The 12,267-nt window shown below is 34.0% G+C and overlaps 2 protein-coding genes across 2 annotated transcripts; one reads left to right on the top strand and one right to left on the bottom strand.

Annotated features, from left to right (window-relative positions):
• On the bottom strand, positions 1-2,615 carry LOC142544477 (delta(24)-sterol reductase). Its single transcript, XM_075651522.1, has 3 exons — positions 2,479-2,615; positions 658-1,923; positions 1-375 (listed from the first exon to the last, which is right to left on the bottom strand). Exons 2-3 carry the CDS (start codon positions 1,903-1,905, stop codon positions 1-3), a joined length of 1,623 nt encoding a protein of 540 aa, XP_075507637.1. The 5' UTR covers positions 1,906-1,923; positions 2,479-2,615.
• Positions 2,616-5,357: 2,742 nt separating this feature from the next.
• On the top strand, positions 5,358-10,043 carry LOC142547692 (1-aminocyclopropane-1-carboxylate oxidase homolog 3-like). The gene is made up of 3 exons (XM_075656085.1): positions 5,358-5,921; positions 8,969-9,290; positions 9,781-10,043. Exons 1-3 carry the CDS (start codon positions 5,404-5,406, stop codon positions 10,033-10,035), a joined length of 1,095 nt encoding a protein of 364 aa, XP_075512200.1. The 5' UTR covers positions 5,358-5,403; the 3' UTR covers positions 10,036-10,043.
• The last annotated feature ends 2,224 nt before the right edge of the window (positions 10,044-12,267 follow it).

Here is a 12,267-nt window from a genome sequence, read left to right as displayed (position 1 = left end):
TCACAAAATACGACACTTGTAATAGACACTCATGAATGTACCGATAGCTCCGTACTTCCTCCTGCAATGCTCGTAAAGATCAGCATCAAACATTCTCCAGAAATTCTTCTCGCTGAGCTCAGATACAGCATATTGTGGCTGGAATCCATGGTTTTCAATCAGCCAGTCTTCCATTTTATGAACTGCCTCAGCTCCATCGAATTGCTCACCTCTTAGGACAGGTCCAGGAGCGTAGTAGACTCCAACATCAGTATACATCTGCGCATAATGTGTGTCGCCTTGCCTCTGATGTAGCTCAAATCCAGGTTCTGGATACACCATAGTTTTAACAGGGAGTTTGTACAGTCTGTGTGGACAGAGCCAGAGAGGATACAACTGACCAACTGAAGTGTTAGTACACTAAGAAGTCAAAGCTTACTTGTGATAATGTGATGCAAAAAAATGGCTACAACAAACGCCCTTATCTACCCTCCTGTATAACTAATTTAAAGAAAATTTGGGACAGAGGCAATGATTTTTAATGCTCCGCTTTTTCTTTTGGGGATGGGAGGTGTGCATTTTTCGATTGAATGGTACATGATTAATTCTATTTGCAACTCTTATCAAGAAAATAAATATTGCTTATGTATCATGATAGCATAGAAAAGAGTAACGTACCTCCATCTCGCGATGTACCCACTCCAAAGCATCTCCAACCTTATATAGGGGAACAAGCATATCTTGGATGACATGCATTTCATGGTAATAGGTCCTAATAGCTTCTCCTTGAGTAGCCTTCAGAAGAGAAACCTTGGGTGGCATCATCCAACCAAGCAGATATCTAAACCAACACTGATCAGCGAATGGGAGGATGAGTTTCCCCTCCCAGTATAAGCACCTTGTGTGCCTGTGGTAATACTCTCTTGTAGGGATATATTCCACAAACTCTCCCTTCTTCAATGCCGTCTCAGCATGCTGGTAAAACCATGGTTTGAACCACCAACCAACACTATTGATTTTATTGCCCTTCTTCTTCGCTTCTTCTTTGGAAGCATATATCCCCGTCATGCACACAGCTTCTGTAGGAGAGTAAATCATGGTCTCGACAAAGTCAGGAACCTTGTCAGGGTTGTCTTGGTCCCCATCGCCTGGTGCAAAGGAATCCATATAAGCTTGTGCAAGCTCCTTCAGATTACCAACTACAGGCTTGTATGTTAGCTTCATGTACTCTTTGATAGGTATAAGCTTAATTTCAGCAGCAACAAGGAGGCCGAGTGTCCCCTGAGACCAGGGAATAGCATAGAAAAGATCAGAGTATTCATTGTCCCTCGTAGCTCTAACCAACCTCCCATCGGCCAAAACAATTTCATAAGCCACAACAGTGTCCGAGAATAGGCCATAAAGATGGGAGCTTCCTTCTATTCCATATCCATTGATCAGACCACCAACAGTCAGATCATCAAGCTCGGCAACAACAGCGAGAGAAAGATTCAATGGGACAGTAACCCGAGAAATCTGACCCATGTTAACCAAAGGCTCCACTCTTGCGACCATTCTTTCCTTGTCAACGTCAAGAACGTTTCTGAAACAAGAAAGGTCCACCTCAAAGTGTCGAGCACGCTTATAGTCCACGTTACGCATTCCAACAGCAATCCAAGGTTTCCGGGCTGTGCAGACAAGACCGTCTTTTTTTGGGTTCCTCTCCTTGAGGCGTTTCACAACTTTCTTGACATTTTCATCGTGCTCCTGCTGACGCTTCTTGAAGGATTTGCATTCTGACCTCACATCCCCAAGATATGTGAGGAAGTATAAAGTGAAGGAGATGGGAAGAACAACGAAGATGACAATTATCCATCGGAATTTGACAAAATAGTCCACCCAAACCTTCTTTCTCTTGGGGCGCAATGGGGCCTCGAGATCCGACATCGCGAAAAATAAAGAGGTCTACACCAAAAAATAGAAACAAATACTGATGTGAGAAACGAGACCAAACATCACATCCGCAAAGATCCACAAACTTTCCATGTCACTTAAACATGGTTCCATGGACCATGATAAGGATCCCCTGCCAAAGAACAAAAGCATGCATACAAGTTACATAAATTTTCAAACAACTAGCAGAATATTCAACTATCACACTCGGTAGGAACTACATTCTCAAACTGAACACAGAGAAACACACAAACCTCAACAGTATTTCAACTGAAGCACAAACAACCAGATCTAAAACACAAACTGTAATCATATAAAGTAAAACAAACTTCAACAAATCAATTCAACACGACCAGATCTGCAAAATGGAGGTAAAATCAAATCTTGCATTGGACATTCAATGGATTGAAAGCCGAAAATCACCCACAAACTTTAATAAACGTCAAAAAAAAAAACCCCCCATTACAGAAACTATTCGCACAAGATAAATCTCAACATCATTGCGGCAAAAAATTTATGCAGAATCAATAAATTTTGTGAAAAAAGGAAGAGCAAGAGAAGGAGTACCTGTGGTAGTGAGTGGACTGTACAGTTCCTGAGGAACAAATTCTAGCTCCTTTGCGAAAGAGAGTCCAATTTATTATTTAAAAATAATAATAATAAAAAAATAATAAATAAAGAAATTGTTTAAATGGATAACCACGAAAAACTAAAAAAGTAATTGTTTAAATGGATAATTACAAGAAATTTGATAAATCCCAAGAGAATCAATCCCTATGTATTTATGTATTATACTATTGGGAACACAATATATTCCACAGAAATTGAAATTAAAATCGAAATCTAAATCGAAATCGAAATCGAAATCGAAATTGAAATTTCTTGAATATATTATATTTATTTACAAATCATATATTAATCATTCGACGCAAATTCTAATTAACTTGTTTACGTCATAATAAGTTTAAGATTCAATTGTAATAAACATTCATCAGTATTCGTATTCAGTTGAAAAGAAAAAGATATTATTAAACATTTATATGATAAAAACAGAGTTCAAAGCTTTTCAAAATTATTTTACAATACAAAGTAAATAAAACACAATTCAAAAGTTGGATTTATTGTCACACGCCTATTCATATTTCAGAATCAGGTATATGAGCAAATCGAACTAAACCAAACAGCAGCGACTATGTTCGAAACTCGAAAGCTATTTTTCGCTTGAGCTAGAAATCACGAGCAAAATCGAGTTTAAGTTAAAATTTTGTGCATTTCAAACTTTTAATGTCAACTCCTATATAACAATCAATCTATTTCTCCTCCCACCATCAAAATGTTTTATGTTAAATAATTTTTGTGTAACGAGTATGTCTATTGTGAGACGATTTCATGAATATTTATCTGTGAGACGGGTCAATCCTACCGATATTCACAATAAAAAATAATACTCTTAGCATAAAAGAGTAATACTTTTTCATGGATGACCCAAATAGGAGATCTGTCTCACAAAATACGACCTCTGAGACCGTCTCACACAAATTTTTACTTTGTGTAACAATAAAGATTGTTTTTAAATCAATTTTTTTTTTAACTTTTTATAATAACTGTTGTGAATGACACGATGATTTAAAATTTTAAACGTATAGATAAAAGATAAAATGAATATCTTATTTATATAATCAAAAAATGATAATTTATAATCTGTATTTTCTCCTAAAAATAGGAGAGGGAGATTAATAAAATGATATTTTGGAAAATCAAATAAAAATGAATATTTTATTTATATAATCAAAAGATGATGATTTATAATCTGTATTTTCTCCTAAAAATAGGGGGGAGAGATTAATAAAAATGATATTTTGGAAAATGAAATAACATTTTACAAATAAATTTATATGATAAAAATAACGTGACATTTCGTTTCTTTAATAATATAGTAAGTATATAGAGATTCGAATTATATATATAGTTCAACTAAAAAAGTCACGAGCTTCTTAAATTTTGGTCACGTTAATTTTAAAAAAATTAAGAAATGCAAAATTATTACTAAAAATAAAATAATTTAAAATCGAATTCATCTATATATGATAATTAAATAAATAAATAAATAAAATAGATATTTTATTTAAAATATTCGACAGAATTTGGTAAGAGAGAGCGACATTTAAGGAAAATGGAGTGGATGGGGTAGATCTATATTTGAAAATTCATCGGGGGCGAGGTTGGTCGGTCGGATTAGATTCTCGCAATCTTGGCCGTCGGATTGAGTTGAAACGATTATATAGTGATCTTGGGACGGAATGACATAAGGTCCAAACCAAATAAAGCCAAACCACATCACGAGGCCCAAATTTTCGCCTATTCACAAGTTTGGGAGATGAAATGGTTACTCGTTCACGAGGTCGGGTCAACTTGTCTCATATTAAATTTTCACCAAACATGGCGGTGTATCGGAATAGGAAAGAAAAATCATTTGGAATCTATTGTAATTGAACGTGGGTGAGGGCGACCATAAGAACATCCCTGTTTGACACGAGTAATGAGTGGTTCTCGATGAGGATTGGCAAAACACCCGAGGTCAGTCCGATGCGTCGGTTTGACTGAGGCTGACTGGCTTCTCAAGGTCTGGCTTATGTCCCCATCTCCCATTTGATATAATCTCGTAGGTTGATTGATTTGTCGGAATCGGGAGAGAGTCAATTCCAGATATACGATGTTGATCTCATTAATTATTGGAATAACCACCCTCCAATCGTCAAAAAAACAAATTGATATACTTTAATTTAAATATATTATTATTTTTCAGCTCATATCCATAGTTATAGTACATCAATAAGTTATACTTTTTGGTAAAAAAATCTAGAATTTAAACTTATAATGAAAACGATTTAGCTCGGATTAAACTAATTATATCCGTGTAAGAGTTTTAGTTTTGATGATTTTCTATAACTCCACTTATCATAATTTAGTATTATAGATACATAATTTTTTAAAAATAATATATTATGAGATCATTTAAATAAACCACAATTCTATTTATTATGTACAGTCTGCATAATATATTATTACAATTAAGCTTGTAATATAAAAAATAACTAATTTTTAAAAATTAAATTAAATTTCATAGATACAACGATTATAACAATTATTTTAAAATAATATTTCCATAATTTATAGATTTAATTGGTTTGTTCCAAATAAAACTATAAAATAAATTGGAGTATGATTCTTGTTAGACGGTCTCACGAATCTTTATCTGTGAGACGAGTCAGCCTTACCGATATTCACAATAAAAAGTAATACTCTTAGTATTAAAAGTAATATTTTTTCATGAATGATTTAAATAAGAAATCCGTCTCACAAAATACGACCCGTGAGATCGTCTCATACAAATTTTTGAAAATAATTTGACGATATTTAGGAAAAATAAATATACTGACCCACAATATTTTCTATATAACATAACTAGAAACCCAAACGCTGCTTTCGATAATGGCCACCAATCCCACCGAAGGCGAACCAAGCTACGACCGACATCAAGAACTCAAAGCTTTCGACGAAACGAAAACCGGCGTCAAAGGTTTAGCCGACGGTGGCATCACCAAAATCCCAAGAATCTTCATCCAACCTCCGAGTTATAGTCCAAACCCGAATAATCAAAACCCCACTTTCCCGCTGATAAATCTTGAATCCATCCACGAAAATCCCATCAAGCGCAAGAACGTGATCGACGAAGTCCGAGCCGCATCGGAGACGTGGGGTTTCTTCCAGGTGATCAACCATGGGATCTGCGATGGTATTTTGCAGGAAATGCACGATGGGGTGCGCAGATTTTACGAGCAGGACGATGAAGTGAAGAAGGAGTGGTACACGAGGGATTTGAGCAGAAGGGTTATTTACAACAGTAATTTCGATCTGTTTAGTGCTCCTTCTGCTAATTGGAGGGATACTGCTTACTGTCAAATGGCGCCCGATGCTCCCAAACCTGAGGAATTGCCGGAGGTTTGCAGGTAATTTTCTAATTTCTTGTCGATTATATTTAACGTGGGATAATTAATAAGGGAAATGATTTTTTTCCCCACAAATTTTAATTTTTTTTATTTTTATTTTGGTCCCTTTAATTTTTTATTTGATTATTTTGTTCTAATTACTAAACGTAACATACTTTCTTTTCTCCCCGTGATATGAATCTAGGTGCGGCCGATTACCTTTAGAGTAGTGGATTGGTATCGTAGCCTAAACCCAAATTACTGAATTAATGTCTTAACTTTCGACGAAAACTAGGTTTTAGTTTGAATTCATTTCTGTCCTTGATCACTTCACATGTAGACAACTATATATAATCTTTAATTTTTTTTTTTAAAAAAAAAGATAATTGGATAATGGGATTCGTTTGTAGTAAGATACAAAGTGAATTTAACATGACTGAGTACATAAACTATTAATGTCTCATATGTAGAGTGACCAAACTTTGACGGAATGCTATTGGAAAACTAAGATAATGCCTAGTATGTCGTCCTCTCAAATCAAATCAATCATTTATGATTATACGTCAGTTATGACGTATGATTGTAAAAAAATAAATATAGAACGAGAGGAATATGATTGTTAAAAAAACAAGGAATGTCCATTTCAACTTGACATAACAACTTCTTGGGTAATTATATCGAAAATTACGAGGATAAAATAATCAACAAGAACACAAAATAATCAACGTAGTTCACCCAATATAGGCTACTACTTTTACGATGCTACTGCAAATCTTTATCATAGGGAGAAAATTAGGGATGTAAACGAACCAAACCGTTTGTGAGCTATTCGATGCTCGATTCGATAAAAGCTCGTTTGAGCTCGTTTAATGAGGCTCGTTAAGAGAAACAAACCAAACTCAAGCTTTACAGTATTCGGCTCGTTAGCTCGTGAACATGTTCGTTGGTAAGTTCATGAGTAATCTTTTAGATGAAAAAATAATAGTTTTGATATTTGATTTATTGATTTTGCATATTATTTATGAAATATACAGAAAAATCTATTCAATTTATTTATTATAATAAATTTACAAATTTTAATAAAAATAATATATTTTTCTTTAAATATATAATTTACTTTTTAATTAATTTAATTAAATTTAAATGTATAATTCATATTTATTAAGTTTGTTTAGGCTCGATAAATGCTTGAATAAGCTTGTGAGCCATGCATATATTCGTTAAATAAAGCTCGAGCTCGGCTCGATTATAAATGAACCAAGCTCAAACATTCAAGAGTTCGGCTCGGCTCGACTCGATTACATCCCTAGAGAAAATATTACAAGTTTATACAACACTCAAACTATCTCTATCTCAATCTCAACCCCGAGTATAACCGAGAAAATATTTTCTCTAATTCACACAAGAATAACACTCAATTTTTTCCTTCTCACTTGAGTTGCACTCTTGAACTCAGGATGCTTAGAAAGTTGGATTTGATGTCTAACAAATGAGCAAATGAGCTCTATATATAGCAAATATTTTAAATGTGAAAGTCAGATGTAAAATCAAACTTTGTTAACCACCCCATTTGGACTCCCGACATGTAGCCCTAGCAAGCCAGCCCAGACTACCAAAATAATAACCCAACCTGCCTTGGGTTGACCTAAGTGGTCAAACTCAAATTGGCAACATATATATAGGGTCCATGCATTTTTAAAACAAAGCCATATGTATTTTGCATGTACATTCTTGTACAGGGGAAGACCAGGTGTATCGGCAAGTGTTGACTCACGTAGAATTTTTTTAGGTTGTATTTGAAGGGATTAAAATCTATGGATTTCGATTATAGTTTTATTGTTAATAATGAGATAATAGATGAACTCGACTTAAACTCATACCTTACTATTTACACATTATTTACACAAAATAGAATAATTTCAAATGCTCTTGTAATTGGGTGAACTTGGAATTCATTACAATTAACATAAAAAACTATATAAACATATATGAGATGGATTTGAAATTTATAGACTTGCTTCTCTAAAATCACCAAAATACATTTGAATATATTTGAAATTTGTAGATGTAACATGAATAAATCCAAATGCGACCTTAGGTTATTTTTGGTTGCGTCGATGAAATTGGATTCTTAAAATAAGAAAAAAATATATTTTTATATTATATATTTACTTTTTTGTGATTTTTTCATCTATATTGTCAAATTTCAACCTTATCTTGTATTTTTTATTATAGGCAAATTTTGATTAATTTTCATATGGAATTTGATATAACATGACACAAGTTAGCGCTGTGTATGCACCACGTTAGCGACACATATCTACCGTGTCAGAAAATGACAAATTATATAAGTGCAAAGGTAACGAACTGAGACTGAAACTTGAAAAATAATAGCAGAGATGCAAACCCGTAGGACCAACAATGCAATTTTGATTTAAAATAATTCAATCACATCAAATGTTTGATTGCAATTTTAAGTATTTGTTAGTATCGTAAATAAATTTAGAGGAGGGTGGATAAATTTATCTCAACAAATACTTCGGTTGGGTTAGAACACTGGAATTTTATTCTTGTCATTTGGATTCTCAATAAATCAATTAGTATGAACTGTGTGGAAGAATACTGATTGAGATTGTTCGAACAAGTGGCTTATCAAGAAAATTAGTTAGGTTCTATTGAATAATATTTATAGTAGGTAAACTGAGAATCAAACAGGTACGAAGTTGTTTCAGGATGTTCGGAGACTTCAATACTCCTACGTCAAACTTTTCTCCCTCACAGAAGGATTGCACTAAAAAACTTTGATAATTACAAACAATTTGGAAATCACCTACTTGAGTAGGATTGAACACTACCTAACTAAAACTCTTAGTAAACTTCGATGTAAAATAATTTGAGCAATAAAACGACGCATAAGCTGTTGTATTATTTAAAATACTTCAGATATACCACTACTATGAGTTATATTTCTAGGTTCATATCTTATACTCGGATTAACATTAAAAAAAAACCGAGTATATACAGCAGAAACATGTCCTCTGAGTCCATTTACTTGGTTATTTCTACAGAGATATAATGTTTGAGTACACAAACCAAATCCTAAAGCTTGGGAAAACGTTGTTCCAATTACTTTCTGAGGCACTTGGCCTCAAACCCAATCATCTTGGAGTAATGGAGTGTGGTGAGGGGATCACACTTTTGTGCCATTATTACCCTTTGTGCCCTCAACCGGAATTAACAGTTGGTACAAGCCAGCATGCAGATAGTGACTTCCTTACTGTGCTCTTGAATGATGGAGTGAATGGGTTGCAAGTTCTGTATCAGAATCAATGGGTTGATGTTCCCTTTGTGCATGGAGCTTTGGTGGTAAATGTTGGGGACCTTCTTCAGGCAAGTTCTTTTTCTGGAAAATTCTAAAAATCATCCGGGAAAGTATTCTATTGTTCGAATTTTTATTGATCTCAACGCAAAAATCCATGTTTTTTTTTCTCGCACTTATAGTTTTTTTTTCGTCGGAGTGCTAATATGACATCAGACTTGTTTTCAGATACACTTAGTTTTTTTGGTACTTTTGGATTTTCACTAGGGTTATTTTGTCCTATACGAAAACAAGAAATCGTAAGACAACGCTGAATATTTTTTTTCCCCGGAATGCTAACGGATTCTATCATATTTTTTTTTTTTAATTCTTCCATAGAATGTATTTTCATAATATATAACTTCCATGGATATGACATGAAATTAATTTGTCGTCGCATGAATAACCACAAACAAATGAGATGTAGCTCGACCAAAGCTCAGGTTGACTCGAGTGGAGTCGTGGCACGAAGCGTGTCGCATGTTGATTGTCTCATCGATCATCCTATATTTGCTGGTGCAGCTTGTGTCGAATGACAGGTTCAAAAGTGCAGAACATAGAGTGCTAGCGAACAATGCGAGTCCAAGAATCTCCGTCGCATGTTTCTTTAGGAGTGATTTATCGATGACGGACACGAAGCTCTACGAGCCGATCGAAGAACTCTTGTCCGAAGATGATCCACCCAAATACAGGCCAACTACTGTGACAGAATATGTGAACTACTTCAACAATAAGGGGTTGGATGGAACTTCCGCTCTACCACATTTCAGGGTTTGAATATCAAATACATATATATAATTGGTATTATGCTTATAATGATTGTAATACAGTACAGGATCAACCAATTCTATCGGTGACAAATATTATTTTTCTCTATACTTGAGCTTTGAATTCTGATTCTACTGGTTTTGACGGAGTATTTGTCATCATTGAAAAAAATATTTTAGCTGGCTCTTGACTTAAAGAAAATCAGTTTGTGTGCTTCTGCATTAGCTTCTGTTAAATTTAATTAAAATTCAAAAGTCGGTGAGATGTTGATTCTGTTTCTATAAAAGAAATTACGATAAAAAAGTAAATATTATAATAACTTTTTATCGAACATTATTATTATTTTTTTATTTTCAAATTTTCACTTTTTTTTTTTTCAAACACCCCGTCAACTTCTCATTTTTCCTTGCTTTTCATAAATGATAAATTTAATCACTTTTTTTAATCGATAAGGTGTTGTAAAACAATATTTTAAGTGTGTTTTGAAAAACATATCTAACGGTATCTAGTTTTGTGTGTCAAAAATGTATATTTGGATAAGAAATCTTATGTAACTCCTTAAGAATCTGTACATCACCAATATAAATTTTTCCCCATATATTGATTATGGAAAGTTAAAAGAATATATTGAAAGGGGGCTGTTGATCATAAACGTACATGAAATAAATTATAGTGTGTATCAGAAGTTAGTGTTGTGCTCTGGTGTTGTTAACACGAGCATACAACATGCAGCGGAAATTGATTATGTAACACACACGTAATTTTTAATAAATAAACATTAAATTTAAATTATGCACAAGTACGAATACTTGTGCAATGGCTCATGACAAAAATTCATTAAAAATTATGTAAATCGTTTACATCAAAACAATACTAATGAGTATAACAAAACTAAATTCCTTGACACTCCAAGGAATTAAGATGCATAAAAAACTCAAGGTAAATACTAGATGCATAAATAAAAAATGTATTGTTTAAAATCAAACGAAACCATTATGCGTCAGTGTTGTTCTTCGGGTGTTGTCCACACCAATCAGCAACACGGTATATGTGAATCAATCACACAAATTCTTCAACATAAAATTCTTCAACTCTGAACTACGTGTAGGTCCAAAGAAAAACTCCAGCAACTCTAATGTGCAAAAAGCTCCTACAAAAGTGATCATCCGATCACAGAAAACTTCAGCAGCTGCACAATAAAGTGATCACTGGATCACATAAAAACTGCAGAGCAAATATATGACTCTTGTGATTTTCTCTCTGCGAGAAGCTCTCCCGTCCAAATTTCTGAAAAGCCTCATCGACGGCTTTAAGGCACTCCATATTTATATCTCATGCTTGATCTAAAAAAATTCCCATAAAAGAGTTCTAGAAAATATAGAAACAAGATTTTCATTAGATATAAGAGTCTTTTAAACAAGGATAAAATATCTTAGAGATAAAATAATATTAAAAACAAATCCTATAATTTATAGAGATAAATCAACCAAGATCTTATCACTTAGAAATAAATCAAACACGATCTTATAATCTAGAAAGACAAAATCTTAAATTGATAATATCAATTTAGCAAAAAATAATAAAGGAATAAAATATTTCCTTTCAATCTCCTTCTTTTTGCCTTTCTAGACAAAACATCTAAAATTGATAATCTTGATTATTTCAGCATTAAGTTAAGCTCCCCTAAGTTATAGTGTATCTCCCCCTGAATTAAACATGTCATAGCATTGGTGTTGTTGGCAGTCTTGTCAACACCATCGTTAGAACATTGAAAGCATGTGAAAAGTTCATTCAACAGTCCTGCAGATGCTTCAGCTGAAGCATATGCATCACCACGCATTCTCTTTGTCATTTTTGGTTCTTCTGCTCCCCTCTTTGGCCAGAATGTAGGCCAACTTCCAATAGCAGCTTATACACAGCCATTTATTCTTCATAGTAGACAATGAGATCTTTGACCTTTTGGATCTGTTGCAAACCCACATGATTCCAGTATCCCATATATCGGGGATGAAAAAGGTAGTCGTGTGGACTTCAATCTTCCTTCAGCAAATTGAAGGACGGTTCTAAATACCAACTGTCAAAAAGTAAAGGGGCGACAGTACCAATGGCGAAACAAGGTGATGGCTTGTGGTCTAGTAACCACAGTCGTGCTGATGGAGGGAGTCCAGTTGCTTTTTGTTGTCTTATGCAGGGCTGAGTAGTAAGAAGTTAGACTTGCTGCAGACAGACGCATCGGGCAAC

The sequence above is a fragment of the Primulina tabacum genome, chromosome 5 (assembly GCF_025594145.1).
Source record: "Primulina tabacum isolate GXHZ01 chromosome 5, ASM2559414v2, whole genome shotgun sequence".
Taxonomy (NCBI): Eukaryota; Viridiplantae; Streptophyta; class Magnoliopsida; order Lamiales; family Gesneriaceae; genus Primulina; species Primulina tabacum.
This window is presented reverse-complemented; position numbering and strand designations above follow the sequence as displayed.